The sequence below is a fragment of the Trichomycterus rosablanca genome, chromosome 20 (genome assembly GCF_030014385.1).
Source record: "Trichomycterus rosablanca isolate fTriRos1 chromosome 20, fTriRos1.hap1, whole genome shotgun sequence".
Classification (NCBI taxonomy): Eukaryota; Metazoa; Chordata; class Actinopteri; order Siluriformes; family Trichomycteridae; genus Trichomycterus; species Trichomycterus rosablanca.
The window spans coordinates 22680922-22702324 of record NC_086007.1 but is presented as its reverse complement, the minus strand read 5'-3'; the positions used below and the strand labels follow the sequence as shown (position 1 = coordinate 22702324).

The 21403-nt window shown below is 42.0% G+C and overlaps 1 protein-coding gene across 2 annotated transcripts; it reads left to right on the top strand.

The window, feature by feature from the left end:
- Positions 1-888: 888 nt before the first annotated feature.
- On the top strand, positions 889-21120 carry c2cd3 (C2 domain containing 3 centriole elongation regulator). 2 transcript variants are annotated; one of them, XM_063016623.1, is made up of 33 exons: positions 889-974; positions 2284-2553; positions 2738-2895; positions 3032-3231; positions 3586-3734; positions 3825-3960; positions 4048-4185; positions 4727-4874; positions 4959-5014; positions 5128-5331; positions 5889-5998; positions 6081-6199; positions 6296-6421; positions 6599-7046; positions 8967-9114; positions 9700-9943; positions 10097-10292; positions 10754-10937; positions 11050-11222; positions 11588-11723; positions 12194-12447; positions 13220-13300; positions 13368-13982; positions 14305-14649; positions 15055-15193; positions 15291-15355; positions 15454-15659; positions 16993-17120; positions 17274-17417; positions 17500-17690; positions 17941-18742; positions 19982-20090; positions 20490-21120. In XM_063016623.1, exons 1-33 carry the CDS (start codon positions 923-925, stop codon positions 20613-20615), a joined length of 6600 nt encoding a protein of 2199 aa, XP_062872693.1. In that variant the 5' UTR covers positions 889-922; the 3' UTR covers positions 20616-21120. The 2 variants fall into 2 exon arrangements, with proteins under 2 accessions (XP_062872693.1, XP_062872691.1); XM_063016621.1 differs by lacking the exons at positions 889-974; positions 2284-2553; positions 2738-2895; positions 3032-3231; positions 3586-3734 and having other exon boundaries at positions 3843-3960; positions 19985-20090.
- The last annotated feature ends 283 nt before the right edge of the window (positions 21121-21403 follow it).

Here is a 21403-nt window from a genome sequence, read left to right as displayed (position 1 = left end):
GGGTCTGGTGTCCTCGAAATCACTGGGTAATGCAGTAACACCCTGGACAAGATGGCATTCCATTGAGATTCCTTGGCCAACAACCGCCCTCCCCCAGACAGAGACAATCTGTCCAACCTTAGTTTTCCTATGTTGCCATTGATCTTGTTGCACAATTTTATGCAATATTGTAAACATTCATGCCAAAGTAGCTTTGTTAATTAATTGATAATCCAATATTACTTGTATAGTTTAAGCTCATTAAACAACACTTAGACACGAGGACTGCTTGACAAGGAAAGAATGCAACTTGGATTTCACCTGAACATTATGGACTACTTTTTATTAAGAGGTGTAGGACCAGATATTATATGTTTAGAGCAGCACTGCCATCTGCTGATCATGCACGCCAAGTAAAGCTACTGATACTTTTTAGGACTAGTAGCATGTGGACACTTCTCCTAATTATTAGGTTCAGGTTAGGCTGCAATGCAAAATAGTAATAGACAAAATTATGATTGCTGTTGTTATACATATTTTATTAATTTTATTCTTGATGTCTCTCTCCTATTTATTTAGTGTAATAATAGCTGATTATGGTAAATACGTTTGCTGCAGTTGTCATTGTTCTTTCACCTTTCTTATTGTTTATTATTACTGTATTATATTCCCTAATTGCTTACAATAATAATATGTTATATTATAAGTAGTGCTAATACAATGAATTAATGAATTAATAATAATAATAAAATGAAATAATGTGTAATAGAAGTGTGATTCCGAGCTTGTTCCTGTAGGCAGCAGTAATGAAGGAGCTGGTTTCTCTCTGTATCAGTAGAAGAAATAGAAGGCGGTAGTTGTGACTGGACTCGGTTGCTCAGCTGCACCATGTATACAGAAGTTGTCAAACTAATGATGAAATATAAAGTTTATAAGTGAGGGGATGAAGACCAGAAGAGCAAAACCCAACAAGTTTGGAAGTAAACGGAAAAAGGGTGGGTTTTGAATGAAACGTGTGTATTTTCTATTCATGGCTGTTTTAGGGATTAAAGGAACCGTTGGGCTTTGTTGACAGTTGTTTGCTAAGCCGTTGATAGGCTGTATCTCAAATACGCTTGTACTACCTATGTTCGTGCACTTTAATGTTTCTAAATGACGGTGTGTATAACCTTCCTAGTGCACTAAATGTGTGCAAAGTGAGCAATTTGCATTTCCGCCTGACTTGCCAAATACACTTGTTTAGCTGTTTATCGACATATTGTACGACTCCAAACAAGCTGTCAGTAGAATAGTTGCATTAGGTTATTTTAATAAAATTTACAATTATTACATGTATTTTTTTAATTTGTTGTGTTTAAATTACTTTCAGTTGTATGCTTTAGTCCACTGAATGACTCCCTTGGCTATAATATTAAGTTGTATTATGTGAGTCCTTCCTGAATGAAAAGACATTTGTAAGCTTAATATGTAAGACACCCTTCTTATAAACTCACAAAAACGTTCTTACACTTAAAAGACCTGTACAATACATGATCAAAAATATGTGGACACCTGTTCGTGGGCTTAGTTGGACATTTATTTATGTATTTATTTATTTATTAGGATTTTAAGGTCATGTTTTATACACTTGGTTTTATTCATGACAGGGCAGGTAATCTCTGGTTACACATCAATTCAGGTTTGTAATGTCAAACACAGTCATGGACAATTCGCCTCATCTGTATGTCTTCGTACTGTGGGAGGAAACCGGAGCTCCCGGAGGAAACCCACGCAGACATGGGGAGAACATGCAAACTCCACACAGAAGGCCCCCCGGACCACTCCACCTGGGAATTGAACCCAGGCATTGTTATGGAGTTGCCCCACACACACTTATACAACAACCACAAATTCCACTTTTCTGGAAACTCTGTATACTTTACTTTATTTACTCTATATATTTGAGGATCTTCATGTACCTTATGCACATGGGTGCAGTTATATTGGCTCAAAAAGGGCATTCCCCAAACTGTTGCCACAGAAGTTGAAAACATATAATGTATTTTATACATTGTGCTTTTGGGAATTCAGTGATTCCTGCAACTGTTACATTACTGTTAAGTCCAAAAACTTGAAAATACTTTGCTGCGTGGGTTTGATTTACCTTTTTCACCTTTTCACATTTTTTACCAACCAACATACATGAAATAATACTATATGATAATATTGGGCTTAAGCTCATGTCTTCCATAAAAAAAATCAAACAAGCTTTGTCTGCTCATCGCCATTGTTTTATAACACTATATTATGATTTTTTTTAAACAGTCATCAGTGATGTGTCCCCGTCGACAAGCCTTCCTCCTCTTGTGGAGGGCCAGGTGCGATGCTTCCTAAGGGTCACAATAAGCAGAGTGTTGTGGACAGTACCCAAGCCTCCGCCGGTGACCCTGGTCCGATTGCGATGGTGGGGGGAGACAACCGGAGGAACTCTGTTCTACCCCAGAGATGGATCCTTGGATAGACAGAAAGATGTGATGTCTACAACACGATTTCCGGTACGATGTGGACCCAAGCAGTTCACCTCATATCTGACAGGTAATGTAGACCACATGTTTGTGTAAGCATTATTGATACAACACTACAATATGCTGCATGCCCAAAAGTATGTGGACACATGAGAGACATATAAAAGCATCTGCTGAATGCTGTAAACGTGAATGTCAATATGTTTTATGACTTTATGCAGTTACTCATCCATAAAACATTTTGTTCTTCACAGATATGGGCTCAGTGGTGCTGGATGTTCTTACAAAGCGTGATCACTTGCCAATAGCACGGGCTCAAGTAGCTGGGATTGCTCGATTATCTCTATCTCACTCCATTAGTGGATTTTATACCCTCGTGTCACCGACATCTGAAAAACTTGGGGAGCTACAGGTTTGTAATAATGTTATATATCGTCACATTAAACCTCAACACATCAAACCATTTTCTGAAATAATTTGTCAATATTATTGAGATTGCTTAATCTATATTGTTTTTGCTGTATTTTTACTTTGTGCTCTCAATACAGGTCATGCTTGCGCTTGAACCTCTGACCGAAACCTACGACAGCTGCAGCTCCTTGCCCACCACAGACATGAGCATCGAGACAGCGCTTTCTGGTCCCGGTCCAACATCTGACCAAAACACACTGCCGGTGTCTCGGCCTCACTTCGGTCCAAGCAACAGTGGAAGAGTGTCAGTTGGAAGCAGTTCCAGCAGCACACCAAGGTGGGTGATGATTTTGAGAGTGTCTTTACTTGATCAAGTATCTGAACCTCTTAATCACCTCCAGAGCGATTGGCCAGTGGGATACGGCTCAGTGGAAGCATCCTAGACTGCACACTGCTGTCCTGAATAGCAGTAATAGGTCCATTTACAGGTTTAGATTTGGGAAGCAGACATGACCAAAGGCTCCATAAGGCTTCTCATTGATTGCAGACATTACAACTTGCATTTCCTTTTGACATCCTCTGTCTGTGAGGAGTTGCATATGTTCTCCCCACTTTCCTGCTAGTTTTCATGCTGATAGTGCAGTGTGTGTGTGTGTGTTAATTTTATGTGCTTATTTGTTTTATGATTCAGAGGTAAGGATCACCTGTACTTTCAAGAGAGGGAAAAAACACTTTCTGGCACGTCTCATGCTGGACCTGGAGCTGCTGGTTATAGAAATGTGCAGGAGACAAGCCAACCAGATGTGCACATATCTGCAGAATCAGTTGACGTTCTATCAGGTATGCTTTACAAAGAAGTTGTTTATTTGAATACAGTTGCTTGATTATTAATGAACAGTGTTTTTTTTTGTTTTTTTTTTCTTTTTCTAGTTCTTCTCGAGCGTGGTAGCAAGCTCAGGAACGCCATGGTGGTTTCGGCACTGAAGTCTGACCTTGATTGTGACATGGCTCTGAAGGACGCTCCCTTGCCTTTACCAAAAGACAACACTAGATCATCTTCTTCCCTGTACGTCTCTGCGTGTTACTTGAACTGACAGGTTGTATAAGTATTAAAACTATGGCAATTGCAGCAATGCTTCTTCTCTCTTTGAAGGCCACCGTCGTCATCAGGGCAGCTGCTTCAGAACATCCTCCACTCAGACCTGCAGCTCTCGACTCAGGATCCTGAATTACGCAGACCAGAGGGCATCACTGACATGCATGATGCGGCTGTGGATCTACTTCTGGGGAGGTAGTTGATATAATGAATGAAAAAAAACGGCCATACCAGAATAACCAACCAACACCTGATAAAATACGCCATGTCTGGTACACATGTCCTACCATAAAAGAAACGCCTGACAGCTGAGCTTAAAGCCAGGTCCTTTCTGTTCGGAGTTTGCATGTTCTCCCCGTGACTGCATGGGTTTCCTTCGGGAGCTCCGGTTTCCTCCCACAGTCCAAAGACATGCATGTAAGGTGAATTGGAGATACAAAATTGAACTTGTGAATCTTGTGTAATGAGTAACTACCGTTCCCGACATTAATGTATCCAAAATGTGTTAAACAAGACGTTAAAAATCTAATACATATACTTTAAGGAATAAAGGTTATACATCACATGTATTACCTGTGGAGAAATGTTGCTTTATTGTTGTTACCATAGTTACCATACGACTGTATCACAATAGGTCTGCATTACATGTTACATAGCTGTATGTTGGATTATTAGCAACCCACTAATTACAAATTTACAGTGTAAATGCTGTGTACATTCTACATCCCGTTTACAGTGTAAATGGATCTATTCTTCCATTATGGGATGGAGAGGGATCTCCACCCGGCTCTCTCTCTGGCTGTAGCAGCTTACTTCTAGACAGTGAATTTGGTGATCCTCAGTATGACCAGAGCCTCCTGGAAAACCTGTTCTACAAAGCTCCAGTATGTTTTATGTTGGTTTTTTTTTTACATAGTAACCCTACAATCAGTGCAGTACTGATTTATGTTACATGTTCTTGATTTCAGAAGTTTGACAGCTGTTTGAGTGCAGGAGAAGACGAACATGAAAGAGAAAATACCAGGTCAGTGTTTTCCTAATGAGCATTATTTTAGATGTACAGTTAATCATTGGGTATAAAATAGAATTATTAGAATAATTAATTAATACATTTTACTTTGTCCGGTCTCTTTAAAGGTTGGATTTGGATGTTGAGCCACATGCAGGACCCAGTGACTGCTTTCCTGGACTCAGTGTGGATCGCATTGCACTGCTTGGAAGTATCCACATAGCCAGAGTTCTCATCCTTCAGCTATTGGTTCCCACAGTCAGTACCACTGATACATCAAGAAAGCTGTCAGGCAAAGGAAGACCTCCTCTACCTCATGCTACCAAAAAATGGTACAATCAGAACACAGTTTGGATATATTAATATGATATGTAGGGCCCTACTAAATTCATGGGAAATATGCTTAATTTTATGGAGCATTTCAAGGATTTTTACAGAAAAGAGCCACATTTTATGGCAGTCATTAAATTACACTGACAAATTGAATGAGAGAATAAATGCAAGCTATAATACATAGCATAGCCCACCCTAACTGACGAATGTAAACCTAGAACATCCAGCAACAGTGCGAGGCTTCTTGTTTCATGTTTCTCAAATACGAAAACACTTGTTTGTTGTTCGACACACCCCCTTCCTGCGTCCACAGAATTGGCTGGGAGTTTTCCAAACTCAGTACCTGAGTCGTGTTTTTAGATGCTTTAGACTTCGACATCTTGGACATTTTGGCTAACCGATTGCTAACTGAATTGCCGTAGAATTGCTAGGGCAGTTTCATAGCAAATTGCATATTACGCGGGAAAAGGCTCATTTCACGGTCCGTAAATTAGGTAGGACCTTAATTATATTAATATATATTCTAACCAATTATTTAACCATCTCTTCCTCCTAGCACATATTTTGTGGAATACCTCTTTCCATTACCTGCTCCTAATAATAGCACTGGTACTGCTGCACCTGCAGAGGTCACACGAGTCGTCTCTAGTAAAATTGTAGATGAAGGTGAGTTAATTTTCTATAAGGAGTAACCAGAGTGCAGTAAGTGATGTTAGCAAAAATTTACCGAAACTTTTTTTCCCCTTAGTGGTGAAATTCCAGCATCGTAGCATCTTCTCAGTGCACTTTGACGGTCCCAGCATCAAGCGATGGTGGGATACGAACCTTACATTTACAGTCTACTCCAGGAAAAGCCATCAAATGAAAGTAAATGTGGCTTTATCATCTATCAGAGCATAAACTTAATGTTATTAAATGCAAACACTAAATGCTTATTAAAATCAATTTCAAATGTCTCGTCAGCCTGCACCAATAGGATCTGCCGTCTTTCCTTTGCGCACTTTGCTTCAGAGTGAGCGACTGAGCATTACCACTGAACTTCCTGTCCAAAGAGTCGATGGAGACAAACAGGATATTGGACCTCTCAAGGTAACATTATTCAGCCTCTAACTTCTGGACTTTCTGAAGACTTTGTATCAAATTTATAGACATTTCAAATAACCAGTCAAAGAGGATATATTGTAAATATGAATATTGTACATTGGTCATAAACTTACTGTTAATGTTCCCTTTTTCTTTGTTTCTTTTTTTTTACCTTTTTCAAAGGTCTCCTTTGAACTAGCAACAGACAAGAAAGATTTCGCTTCCAAGAGCAAATTAGGAAAGCAAGCTCAGCAGAAAGTAAACCTCTCTTCTGGTCAACCAAGCGATGAAGAAATCAGTGACTGTCCACAGGTCAATAAAACTACTCACACAAAAGACACCTCACCCGTGGCAGTTCATTCCTCCCAGAGCATCAGGATGCCTCGGGCGAGGTCGACTTCCCCGCAAAGTGTCCGAATCGCTCTTCCTAAACCCTCTGATCAGACAGAGATTGAAGAGAGCGATATTTTGCTCCACACCCTGCTCATGGTGCCCGATGGAAAAGATTTCAAATGTGCACCTATGCAACCCAACGCCTATCTGAACTGTAAATTCTTCGGCTCTGAGGAGACCACACGTTCCTCGGTCAGCTGGGGTCAGATACAGCCCACTTTCAACCTGGTTCAGGTAGGTGGATTAGATTCAAAATGAAGAGTTCAGCTGTTAAAGTGTTAAACCTCTGGTCTGCGTGAGTCAGCCAGAAATAACGTAAGTTTTCAGAAGTTTCTGGACAAGCACTAAGGCTACTTATGTTTTTAATGACCAAGGTTCAGATTTATTAAAGATAACAAACCTAAAACTTAAATTGTTAAGCTATTTTGTAAGAGCAAAATTATTTACAGTGTATCACAAAAGTGAGTACACCCCTCACATTTCTGCAAATATTTCATTATATCTTTTCATGGGACAACACTATAGACATGAAACTTGGATATAACTTAGAGTAGTCAGTGTACAGCTTGTATAGCAGTGTAGATTTACTGTCTTCTGAAAATAACTCAACACACAGCCATTAATGTCTAAATAGCTGCAACATAAGTGAGTACACCCCACAGTGAACATGTCCAAATTGTGCCCAAATGTGTTGTTGTCCCTCCCTGGTGTCATGTGTCAAGGTCCCAGGTTTAAATGGGGAGCAGGGCTGTTAAATTTGGTGTTTTGGGTACAATTCTCTCATACTGGCCACTGGATATTCAACATGGCACCTCATGGCAAAGAACTCTCTGAGGATGTGAGAAATAGAATTGTTGCTCTCCACAAAGATGGCCTGGGCTATAAGAAGATTGCTAACACCCTGAAACTGAGCTACAGCACGGTGGCCAAGGTCATACAGCGGTTTTCCAGGACAGGTTCCACTCGGAACAGGCTTCGCCAGGGTCGACCAAAGAAGTTGAGTCCACGTGTTCGGCGTCATATCCAGAGGTTGGCTTTAAAAAATAGACACATGAGTGCTGCCAGCATTGCTGCAGAGGTTGAAGACGTGGGAGGTCAGCCTGTCAGTGCTCAGACCATACGCCGCACACTGCATCAACTCGGTCTGCATGGTCGTCATCCCAGAAGGCAGCTGACGCACAAGAAAGCCCGCAAACAGTTTGCTGAAGACAAGCAGTCCAAGAACATGGATTACTGGAATGCCCTGTGGTCTGACGAGACCAAGATAAACTTGTTTGGCTCAGATGGTGTCCAGCATGTGTGGCGGCGCCCTGGTGAGAAGTACCAAGACAACTGTATCTTGCCTACAGTCAAGCATGGTGGTGGTAGCATCATGGTCTTGGGCTGCATGAGTGTTGCTGGCACTGGGGAGCTGCAGTTCATTGAGGGAAACATGAATTCCAACATGTACTGTGACATTCTGAAACAGAGCATGATCCCCTCCCTTCGAAAACTGGGCCTCATGGCAGTTTTCCAACAGGATAACGACCCCAAACACAACCTCCAAGATGACAACTGCCTTGCTGAGGAAGCTGAAGGTAAAGGTGATGGACTAAACCCAATTGAGCACCTGTGGCGCATCCTCAAGTGGAAGGTGGAGGAGTTCAAGGTGTCTAACATCCACCAGCTCCGTGATGTCATCATGGAGGAGTGGAAGAGGATTCCAGTAGCAACCTGTGCAGCTCTGGTGAATTCCATGCCCAGGAGGGTTAAGGCAGTGCTGGATAATAATGGTGGTCACACAAAATATTAACACTTTGGGCACAATTTGGACATGTTCACTGTGGGGTGTACTCACTTATGTTGCAGCTATTTAGACATTAATGGCTGTGTGTTGAGTTATTTTCAGAAGACAGTAAATCTACACTGCTATACAAGTTGTACACTGACTACTCTAAGTTATATCCAAGTTTTATTTCTATAGTGTTGTCCCATGAAAAGATATAATAAAATATTTGCAGAAATGTGAGGGGTGTACTCACTTTTGTGATACACTGTCATAGTTATACATACATATTTTGAAAGATCTGAAAATGCCCAGCTATTTTTGCGACTCCACCTTAAGAATTGTAATTACATAATATATGTGTGTGTCCGTGTTTGTGTGTTTTGCAGGTAGCACCAGTGACTCTTACCGCCAGGTTATTAGAGAGAATGAGGAATAACGTGATGGTCATAGAGGTTTGGCTCAAAGCCAGCTCATCAGACCATGACAAACTCCTGGGACTGGTCAAACTACCTCTTCACCAGTTCTATATGTCATTCAGGTTGGTCCCCAGACAAATTTGAGACTCACCTTAAACATCCAGTACCACAGTTTTGTTTAATATTTACATTCATATTAAATATTAATATTAATATTAAGTTGAACAGCTGTTTTAAAAGCAGTTTGTGTATCATGCCCACCTGCCGTGCCTACACTGGCTAACTGTGGAGGTGAAGGTGTTCTATATTGCACTATATCTTAGTCCTCAGACTTCCTGTCTGTATGTTTGTTTATGAGTCCTGCTCATTGTAAGTCTGTTTGTTTGGCTGATATGCCTGGCTGAACGATGGACTTGATGACCTGCCCAGCTTTTCCCACATTTTTTTATTTTTGGGAAGCCCAGTTGGCAAAAAGTGTCGGCGCCCCTGTGTGTAGCTGTCATGAGTGTCCTCCTTGGCGTTAGGTTTTGTCTGTCGGTGGGGTGGCATTTGTGGCTTGCCGATGGATTGAGTAGGCAGAGTTGCATCCAAGTTGCTTGTTCTTTGTTATATTTGTGCCCTGCATTGCATTTGTGTTTGCTGCCCTATTATTATTATCCTATATTTCTAAAGAAATTCACTCATGATAACGTTTTGTTTACACACAGAGACTCCAGGATTTCCCAGCTGCTCCTGCAGGCACAGTATCCAGTAGTGGCAGTAGACAGCTACATGCCCATAGTGGATATCTTCACTGGTGGAACACGTGGGAGTCTGAGGGTGTTTTTGGCCATGGGTACAGCCCAGCAGATCATGACTCTGCAGCGCATGAGAGAAGAGGAAATGAGCTCGGTGTCCCAACCGTCCAGACCAGTCCACCTGCTAGATCACAGACCCACAGCTGACACCAAGGTCCGTTCTGTTTATTATTTAAATAGGGGTGTGTAACATAGAATGAGCCAGTTCAGTTTATTGCTTTCGGCTACTTTTAGAGTGATTCAGAGAGGCTTGGCTTTTAACCACCTTATTAGTTATAATGTCATAATAAATACGTATCTTTTGCAGGCAAATGCTTCTTCCTCTGCTGAGGCTCTGAACGAGCATGTGTTTTTGGTACGGATTGAAAAAGTGAGAGGACTAACTCCATTGCAGTCTACCGTCTGGGGAGAAGCTGACTGTTACATACAGTACTCATTCCCCACTCAGGAGAAGGACAAGGAGGAAGACATGCCAGATGTTGACCCACATGTTGTGGAGAGCAGTAAGAGTTATAATATTTAGCTAATTTTAGGAATGCTTTAGCCAGATAATGAATGTTGTGTAATAAATTTGGTACAATGAAAGAATACAAGGACACAAGTATTACAAGAGTAGAATGTGATTGCTAAGGGAAACAAAGATGCTCTAACAGTTGTCAAAAAGTGTCAGCTACTCAGTCCACCAGTGAGTTACAATACAAAAGCTCACCAGACAGAAGAAACTCACCCCAAAAACAGACCACATCAACCATAACTGGCTGTGTCTGAGGGACAAAATGGGGTCTGTTTCAATTGTAGTCTTTGCTGTCTGGGAGGGTGCCCGGCTTAAGATCTCGTTGGTGACCTGGCACATTAGACTACTGTTCCACCTAAGGGCCTGAACTTTAGCACTCCAGAACTTAAGTAATTTAACCTAATCTATTAAAATGTTATTGCATATTAATTGTATTTTTTACTCACACAGCTGTTAATGTGAAGTCCTATCGTACTGCTACTACATTGTGCATACCTGATCCTGTGTTTGGCCACCGTGAGATGCATGTGCTCCTGGCGCCACCCAGTGTTCCAGTGCAGACACTGCTGCTCAGCTCTCTGGCCAGTCAGGGCCTCAGCAGTGGTGGAGGAATCCAGTTTGAAGTGTGGTGCAGGTAAACCCCTCCGTGCTTTCACTTACAGAATTCCCATTAAATGCATAGATTTTGATTAAATACAACAGTTCAATAATGAAGACACTAATAATTTGTGCTGTTGTAATGACAGGTATTACTACCCAAATGTGCGAGAGCAGCTTGTAGCCAAAGGGCTGCTGCCCATGGCCAAGCTGTGCGCCATGGTCACGATGCAGAGGCAAGGTCAAACAGAGGCGCAGCTTTTCTCTCTCCCGTTGGTGCCAAGGACAGACAAACCGGCTGATGTTCAGGCTCAACCCTCAGGTACTCATCATGAATATTTGGACCATTCCACTGAACGGGTGCCATTTGCGTGTAGTGACTTAATTCAATTCATCTTGAATCTAGTAACACACATACTTAAATATTCAGAATGTGTCTTAGTCAATCTCAGGCAACTTTGTTTCATTTTTACAAGGGTTCTAACTGGAAGATGGTAGTGTATGAGTAACAGGACTGAAAGTAACAGAGAGTTTTTATTGTAATGAGTTACATTTTGCATACATTTATACATATAAGGTCGTGGGGAAGGAAATGGCACAGATTCGGCAGCATGGCTCATTTACAATGCAATGTCGTATGCATATGCATTATAATAAGTATGTACAATAAATTTCATTTGCTTCTAGGTCTGCTCGAGGTTAGCGTTCAGTACAAGACCCGTCCGGTTAGGAGTGACTGTTTGAGGAGCGGTGCCGTGGCCTCCCGCACAGTGAATCTGGTAGTGCAGGTGCACAGAGCCGCTGGTCTGCAGGCTGCTGCTCAGTGAGTTAGTCTTCTCAGACCGTCACCACCTTTGCATTCTGATGTAGCTCAAGGTTACACGTTTTATTTACCAAGAATTACACCAGCAGTGTTGCATCCATGTCCCGTGAATTCAGGCCACATTGTTTCACCAGTCAGCTGGATGGGCGTCTACATGCAGAAATGATGTGGCCACCAATAAATACAGGAGCATGAAAAATAAAAATAGATAGAATATATAACACAGTGGTAAACATGCCTCTTTGCTTCATGCTTCTAGTCTGGTGTTTGTTATTTAATTTTGAAGCCATGGTACATTTCACATTTACAACATTTAACGGATGCTTTCATTCAAAGCACCTCAGAATTTAGACCCAATGCAATGCAAATAATTAAGGTTTAAGGGTCCAAGTTGCCAGTGTTAGGGCTCGAACCAGCCACCTTTTTCTGAGCCAGCACACATTACGGAATTTTTCTGTGTCTGTTCACAGGTCAGTAGCACTGCAGTACTACTCAGAGGTAGGAGTCAACTCCTTCGTGACTGTGCAGCTCAGCTTCCTGCCTGATAGGGAAAGCAGGAGCACACGTGTAGTTGCCAGAAGTTTTTGCCCCGAGTTCGAGCACCACACTGAGTTTTGCTGTCAGCTGCTGGTTCAGAGGGACAGTGGAGAGAGCGTTAGCCTGGCCGAGGTCCTCCAGGATGCTGTGGCTGTGCTCACGGTTTATAACAGAGACACACGCAAAGGTGAGCAATGTCTGGACAATGTCTGGACAACCTCGAATTATCAGTAATTCTTTTTATTTTTATGAACTTTAAAAGTTTGATCTTGCAGCAGCCACTGTCCCAATTAGGTTACATCTTCATGGTCAGGGCGCTTGGGTGGTGCAGCGGTCTATTAATCTAGCCCACCACTACTAAGATCCAAAGTTTCAATCTCAACTGTGTTATCAGCCGGTCTGGCATCAACCCAGACAAAATTGGCTATGCCTGGGAGGGGGGGTGGCTGAACAGCGTTGCCGTTGGGAGGCACACTCTCAGTGCTTGTCTCAAGCCTGGATGAAAATAGGCGGGTGCGTAAGGAAGGGCATTCCATGTAACCTTTTTTGAGCCTATAAGCCAGGGGTGGGCAAATTAAATCTGTTGTAGAGGGCCGGACCTATAGACTGATCTTAATTCTGCTTAATATTAATTTTATCTCTGTATAAAGGTAAATTGTATGTTTGTGATAAGCAAAACACCGACATATCTTTCCAACAGAATGTGATTGTTATATGTGTTTTATATTTCTATTTCATGATACACATAGGATGTGTAGTTGATCGTACAAATATTCGTCTATGTGGATATGCCTCTTTCAGATGTCACTGTGTTTCGCAATGCACAGTACAAATACTTGTCTATCCATGCCTGGCTAACACAGACAGATGCCAGATTGGGACACACAAGGTCAAATTCCATGTCTTGATAATTTACCTTGATCATTTACCTCTTTTTACAATAATGTTTTTTTTTATAGTGGTGGATGCATCAAGATCTACAGACAGCATTTTGGGCTCAGTGAGAATTCGACTAGCTGACCTTCTTCACAAAAGAACAGGTAGGAAACATTATTATTATTTTTTACATCAAGAATCATCACTTTTATAATCTGTGTTGTTTTATAGGCATATCAGGCTGGTACAGTCTCTCCCTTCCACCAAGTGCATCCTCACACCCTAGCTTAACCTCAGTCGGAGGCCTCGAGCTCTCCATAAACTTTGGCCATCGTGCGGATCGAGAACGTGTCCTCAATTCAGCCAGACTTATGGGATGGGAAGTCGAAAGCGACAGCGAGGAAGAGGAGCAAGACCAAGATGAAGACTACGAAAGACTCCGGGAGCTCAAATTATCCATCTCTATGCCCAAAGCCTGGTTACCGGTACATGTTCTCCTGCTCCCGGGTCACTCTGAGCTTCAGAGATCCACTTATTGCTACTTTAGGTATAAACTCTATGATCAAGAGGCGTACTGTTCCCAGCTCAGACATCCAGTCCTGGAGGAGGGTAAGAAGGGGCAGGACATGGCCACGGTGACGTTCACAGGCACCCGGAATGTGGAGCTGAGAAGGTGCCAGCCACTACGCTGGTATCTGAGAGAGGAGAAACTGGAAGTGCAAGTTTGGGTCTCCTTTGGGAAGGGGAAGAGAATCCGGCCGCATGATTCAGATCGTCTGGTTGGGTCCGCGTTTGTGGATCTTTCTGCACTGGCAACGACTACGAACCAGAAGCAGTCAATAAGTGGTAATGTATCTTTGTACATAAACATACATACGTAGGAGAGGTGGGGTGAAGGGTGTGTATTAGTAATCAATTCTCAGTGAACAGAGCCCTGACCACATCAGTGCTTTTTGGGTAAATCATAAGAGCAATGGGACGTCAGATGTCAAACAAGCTCATGGTCAGGTGTCTACATACTTTTAGCCATTTAGTGAAGTTGTAGATCTTTTATTTGATATGTTTTTTGGTTCTCGCTCTAGTGAAGACATCCTCTCCCTTAACCTTCCTAATACTTTTGAAAGGAAACATGGGTATCCGCATGACAGTATTTCTGTTCCCTGTTTAGGTGTGTATCCTCTTTTCAAACGCTCCGCTGCTGACTTAAGTGGAGCTGCTCTGAGAGTCCACATCACTGTCACAATGAAGTCCACTCGACACGCTTCCCCGAAGGTGCACCCCACAGAGGTGGACGAAGAGGAGGACGAAGAGGAGCAACTGATCAGTCCAGGAGAGGAAGATCTGGACAAAGGACCCTCGTCTAGACAATCCCATGTGCCAGACAGCCTGTCTAGACACTCGTGTGTGTCCAGTAGACAGCACACTAAATCAGTGCAAAGCTCAGAGTTCACTAAAAACAACACTTTCACTGCAACTGTGAGTGTGGAGAGATCAATGCATCTCAGTTTAAAAGGTGAGCAGGGTGTGTTTTGGGAGCTAATAGGATTTAGTTTTAGTCTGTGGGACTTGTCAATAATAAAAATAATGCTAGTACAATCATTGCAATACACAATTTTATACTATAAATACCCCTGTGAGAATAAACTTTGGGATAATACAGTATGGACACAGTTAAACTCACTGTGCACTTTATGAGGTACACCTATCTGGAACGTACATTAATTGATTATTTGACAAGCTACACCTACCATACAGATCGATTTTTTTTGGGGTATACAATTACTGATTGTAGCCCCTCTGCTGTTTTCCAGGGCCCTTGCAAATAAAGCACAATAATAGTCCCAAAGTTACTATTACAGCCTACGTACATAATAAGATGCACTATACGATGTTTCATTTGTGGTGTTGTCATTCTCAGGCTGTCCTCTAGCTGAGAAGAGAAATAGTCTTCCCAGTTGTTGGGTTTCGTACGCCACTGCTGATGACGCTGGTACAGTAAACACAGCCGTGGTCCAAGACAGTGATTGTCCAGTATGGGACCACCAACAAGAATGCAGGTAAACTAGAATCTTCTATACACACACACACACACACACACACAGTCCACTTAGTACACACCGGTTTGCTAATTTACTGATATATTGGTTTCTTCAGGCTTTCAAAGGAGCTACTTGTAGATCCACAGCAGTTGCTGGTTTTTAAAGTCTGGCACAAAGGAGGTACCACCTGTGCACTTTTTTAAATACTAAAAATGACTTGATTTCCTGAACATGAAATAAAAATGTTCTCTTTGTTTTTTGTTTGTTTTTATTTTCAGAAGCAGAGCGAGTGATTGGCTTTGCTTCAGTGGACCTTTCTCCACTTCTGTCTGGCTTTCAGTCTGTCTGCGGCTGGTACAACATTACAGATTTCAGCGGGCAGTGCCAGGGACAGATCAAAGTGTCCGTGTCACCTCTGATGGGTGCACAGGAACTCCGTGCCCAGAGGCAGGTCGCCTGTGAGAACACTGCTACTGACTCCAGTGTACGTTGCTCTTAAACCATTTATTTTTTGTTCATATGCTAAAATAGTTCCTGAGGTAAAATTTTCTTAATTTTGCATAAATGTCAATATTTTTAAATTGTAATATACTTCAGGTGTATATGCACCAAACTAGAACTGTATTAGGTTAATTTATCTCCTACAGTGTATCACAAAAGTGAGTACACCCCTCACATTTCTGCAAATATTTTATTATATCTTTTCATGGGACAACACTACAGAAATAAAATTTGGATATAACTTAGATTAGTCAGTGTACAACTTGTATAGCAGTGTAGATTTACTGTCTTCTGAAAATAACTCAACACACAGCCATTAATGTCTAAATGGCTGGCAACATAAGTGAGTACACCCCACAGTGAACATGTCCAAATTGTGCCCAAAGTGTCAATATTTTGTGTGACCACCATTATTATCCAGCACTGCCTTAACCCTCCTGGGCATGGAATTCACCAGAGCTGCACAGGTTGCTACTGGAATCCTCTTCTACTCCTCCATGATGACATCACAGAGCTGGTGGATGTTAGACACCTTGAACACCTCCACCTTCCACTTGAGGATGCGCCACAGGTGCTCAATTGGGTTTAGTCCATCACCTTTACCTTCAGCTTCCTCAGCAAGGCAGTTGTCATCTTGGAGGTTGTGTTTGGGGTCGTTATCCTGTTGGAAAACTGTTCAATATCTTCATCGGAAACTCTTCCTGTCCAAAATTTAACGTATATATTTTTGATGTTTACTGGAGTTGCACAATCCAGCTCCCAATCCTTCCAGAACCCTTGGCTTCCTCCATTGTTGAAGACTTGCACAAAGTAAAAAATCAGCTCATAATCTTTTTTGTTAGGAAGTGAAATGAATGAGTATATGTCAGCAACGTTTAGCCATTGACTTCGCATTAAGTGAGCACCGATAGTTGATCTGTTTGGAGCTTCATCTTGGCCTACATACCGGATTCTGGCCCAAAATTTCCCCGTTTGAGAGGTAGAAGGTCCAGCTGGTACCATAGTGGCCTTTATCCAGGGATTTCTCCCAGTTTTGACGAAGAAAAGTGTTAAAGAAACAGCGTAATGCCGCCCTTGCCTCTTCCGGACATGGTTACTGCTCTCGTCGAGATGAAGCGAGTCACATTTTGAGATTATTGGACGCCTACTAATGACATGACCACGTTGGCTTTATATTTTTAGTTTGGAGCACTATTCCCTTACTGACTACATCTGGTCAGTGGGGGTCCTCATAAAATGCTTTGCAATTGGTTTTAAAAATACTAAATTAAGAAGGAAACTGGTGATGACTAAGGATATTCATGTCTCTGTTTCAGTCTCTCTTTGGTGCCCTGCCACTGTGTTATCAAACCACAGCTGTGTACAGCGGCTTTCCCAGTCACATCAGCCGCTTCCCTGAACAAAGGATCTGCACTCCTGAACAGGACGGAATATTTTCCAACAGGTAGGAACCTTGGTGATTTTTCTGTCAAGTAGGTAAGTAGTAAAAATACATCCTTGGCGCTCAGGTGGCACAGCAGTCCGTTCCTGTCCATTGTTGGGTTTGCATGACAGTTTCCAATGTAAAAGTAGACATATGACGTACTTTTTTTTTCAGGTCTGGCCTGTTTGATCACCACGATGAGCACATGGACAACATACGGAGATTCCATAAGACCCTGCAAGAACGAGAAAACACCACAACATCTTTTTGTGCTGGAGATGCTCACCCCTCCAGCTCTGGACTCTTCTCAGCCCTCAGGTATCACTGTTTGCCTTTTACATTTTGAGTTGTTAATTAAGAAGGGAAGTGAGTTTGTTGATTATTTTTTGTGCACTTTTAGGAAAAACCTAAGTGAGTTGGATGACATTCAAAAGTATTTCAGCCGCAAGCTGTCCACACCGGCTTTTTCAGTGCTGACAGAGCAGAGTCAAAACTCCAGACAGGATGTTCATAAGGATTCCGAAGCCGACACAACAGAGCTACTGCTTAAGTCCAACCAACTTGTAGAAGAGGTGAATGGCATGATTGCAGGTAAGCCTGTTTTTTTTTTTTGTTTTGTTTCCCCTATCAGATTTTCCAGAGTATTGATTTGATACTTTCATGGTTTGATAACCTAGTCGGAGTTTGCATGTTCTCCCCGTGTCTGTGTGGGTCTCTTCCGGGAGCTCCATTTTCCTCCCACAGTCCAAAGACAAGAAATGCAAGTGAGGTGCAAGACAGAGCAGTCAAAAGAGGGGGGGCAATTACTTTTGAACTCTCCTGTATGTTCCTGCATTTGTAGGTCTTAGTGAGCATCAAGCCGCTGCAGCATCTCCAACCAGACAGAAAAATCCCTCAAGACCTGCTGAGATGGAGGTGTATGCTTTCTCAGGTGTGGATCATTCAGCACTAGCAGAGTCAGAGAGCTTTGAGACTATTAGTCATTATAAGGACCCAGTACCCCAGTTGGAGGACGTTTCACCGCTCCTCTCCCCTGCTTCAGAAGAATCCAGCCATTCACCTGAGCCCGACAATGAAGACCTCCACCTAGACAGCCCCTCCATTGAAGAAGAGGATGAATTGGTAGACAAGGACGACGAGGAGTTTGAGGAGACGTTGATAGAACCCCGGACTCTCAACGAGGTCACATCTGTGACAGACAGGACCAGCCCCTGGACCAGCATCTTGTCTGATCCTGATCTCGACTCTGTTGAGAGTCTGGAGGTGACCGAGCAGCCGGTCCATGACCTCAGACACAGCGATGACAGAGAGACGGCGGTGTCTTCACCAGCTGCTTCCATGCAAGCTTTGCCTTCAGACACACAGAGAGCTCATACTGATTCAGACCTGTCGGCTGGATTTGAATCAGACGAGGATGCTGGAGATGCTGGAGGAGATGAAGATTCGCAACATGTTAGTGAGGAACTCGATAATGAAGAGAGCTCCTTTGCAGTGCTTTTCAAAAGGGATTCCACACAAGACCCAGCCGGTCGTGAGCTTGACAGCGAGTCGGACTCGGAAAATGATTCGTTGTTACCTTCCTGCTCTGAATCTAGCATAAAGGCAAATGGTGAGCGTGAAAATGAGGAATCGAGAGCAAATCTGTATCCTTTGTTAGGAAAATATTTCTGTCATACATTGTAAAAGTTGCCAATCATACTAGTAAACCATATGGTCAAAAGTATGTGGACATCCCTTGCTAATTGTCACCAATTTTGTGGCCCCTGTGCACCAAGCAAGATCCAAAAAGACATGGTTTAGAGGAACTCCATTGGCTTGAGTAGAGCCTTGACCTCCACCTTATTAAACACATTTGGAATGAATTGGAATGTCAGTTTCAAGCCAGGCCTTTGCATCCTAAGTATGCTCTTTTAACTCAATGGACAAGCTACCATTAAAGAGCCAAATAGGGGTGGATTCAAGCTACAACTCTAGGTTCCAACTTGATGCAAATTATAAGTAAAGTGGTTTAAACATAGAGATTTAAGCATACTGGCCAGGATGGATCCTGTTGATCCAACTGCAATAAACATGATGCACTAATTACCACGATTTATATCATGATTCCCTTTGTGCCACCAAAACAGCTTTAACCCTTTGAGTCATGGACTTCTCCATAGCTCTGAAGATGTCCTGTGGTATTGGAAACTAAGACGTTTCTTTATGGATCCTTTATGATCCTTTAAGTTGTGAGGTGTGGTCTTTATAAATCGGGCTTGTTTGTCCAGCACATCCCACCTTAAAGCTTTTGGCATGTTTCTCAAACCATTCCTGAACCATTTATGCATTTTGGCAGGGCGCATTAGAGAACACTTTGAATGTTTAGATAGGTGGTGCGTTTAAGTAACATCCATGTGAACCAAGGACCCAAGGATTCCCAGCAGGACATAGCCCAGAGCATCACACTGCCTCTGGCGGTTCGTCTTATTTCCACAGTGCATCTTGGTGCTGTCTCTTCCCCAGGTAAGCGATGTGCGTGCACCCAGCCGTCCACATGATGTAAAAAAAACATGACTCATATTAACAGTCTGACAAAAATGTAGCTGTTTCAGAATTGCTCAGTTTCTTATGCCATGCTATTTATTTGATATATTTTTATTGTTATTCATGTCATCTCTCAGTATCTTTAATGTTGTGGCTGATTGGGGTACCTGGGGAAAATGGTTAGGAATTCTATTCACCTGGTTCAGGTTTATTAGCATTTGAACATCCAGTAATTGTCTGTATTTGAAATAATTTATTGTTGACAAATGTGGAATCACAAGGCAGTTTGAAATTAAATGTTCGTTCTACCATAGATCTGTTGTTTGGCATCTGTTTGCACCTTAACCCATTTCTTCTAGCAGCGATCATGTAAAGATTCCTAACTTTTTTCTTCCATCTCACCACTTGGAGGCCTCTATGAGAGCTCTGCGTTTTGCTCCTGTGTTTCCCTCGACTTCCACTCACCCAGTAAGTAGAGCATCTGTGTTTTATTTCATTTGACTAACCTGTCAAGCAAAATAAATTCATTTATTTACAGTCAGGAGGAAACAAGTATTCAACCACTTTTTACTGTTACATTTTTCACTGTTCCAAGTTTCCTCTGTTTGAAGACAAGGGCTCTTACTGTGCTTTGGTGGAGTCTCAGAGTCTTGGACATGCATTTGTAACCCCTTGTAGACCATCTATGCTCATATAGCATAGTGTCTCTGTAGAACTTTTAATGTTTCTAAAGGTCTTTAATTGTTAATTAAAGAGAAAATTGGCTGCAGTAAATTAGCTCATTACTAGCTGAATTTGGTACCGATTTTGTATACAATAATATACATATAATAATAAAACAATAATAATGCTATGTGTTTTTTGTAGGAAACTGGAAAATCTGAATTTACGTATCGCAGAGCAAATCGGTCGAGGCCCAGCGTCCCTCCGAAGAAAGAAGAAACAAAAAGGATTGCAAAAATATTTTCTACACATTTTACAGAGGGAAGTTAGCATTTTTATGAGGTTGGATTTTATAGTTTTATAGTGTGATGTGTGGTACACTATATTGCCAAAAGTATGTGGACCACATTTATATGTTTCCAGTTTGTTTGGCAACAGTTTGGTGAAGACTAGTGAGGTCTATAATGACATAGCTTGGTGAGTTTGTGTGCAGAACCTCCAGGGTTGTGCACAGAGCCCATTTAGATTGGAAGCAGTTTAGAAAGGGGGTTTTACACATTTGGAATGAGAACATTAATTGGAAGCCAGGCCTTCCTGTCCACCATCAGAGCCTGAAGAAATGGGTGGGAGGAGATGGGTGCAGATTTTACCCATATTTTTGTGTCCACATACATTTGGCAGCATAGTGTCATTTCTTTTACTACTGGTTGATTGTATTTATATAATTAAATAATGCTCCTTAGATGTCAAATAATGTGATCAATAAATTAATTGTATTTGTACTTGTATGGAAATATTAATTTTATTTTTCTAAATAAAGTCATTTGCATCTCCAGTTTCCACCTCAGTTTTTGATCATTTAAGGGAACGAATAATGTTGCCTTTTTTCCAGTTGTATAATTTATGAATGCTTTCTTGCCATGTCCTTCTGTTCTGTCAGTGGCAGCCTTCAGCAGATTGCAGTGTGTCCAGGAGCCCAGCGGCTCAAAGCAGTTAGCTGACAGATGAGAAAATTGCCCAATTTGAGTAGCAGGATGATCACCAATGATCCCTGACAGTGATGAAACAGAAGTCTTATCCAAGGATAAAAGAGCAAACAGGCAAACAATGCCCTCTGA

What these genes read in the sequence shown, in the direction of transcription:
- c2cd3 (XM_063016623.1), top strand. Translation starts at nt 923, where the DNA reads ATGAAGACCAGAAGAGCAAAACCCAACAAGTTTGGAAGTAAACGGAAA. An exon ending in ACTAGATCATCTTCTTCCCT is followed by an intron (nt 3,961 to 4,047) that starts GTACGTCTCTGC and finishes CTCTCTTTGAAG; the next exon opens with GCCACCGTCGTCATCAGGGC. An exon ending in CAGTTCTATATGTCATTCAG is followed by an intron (nt 9,115 to 9,699) that starts GTTGGTCCCCAG and finishes GTTTACACACAG; the next exon opens with AGACTCCAGGATTTCCCAGC.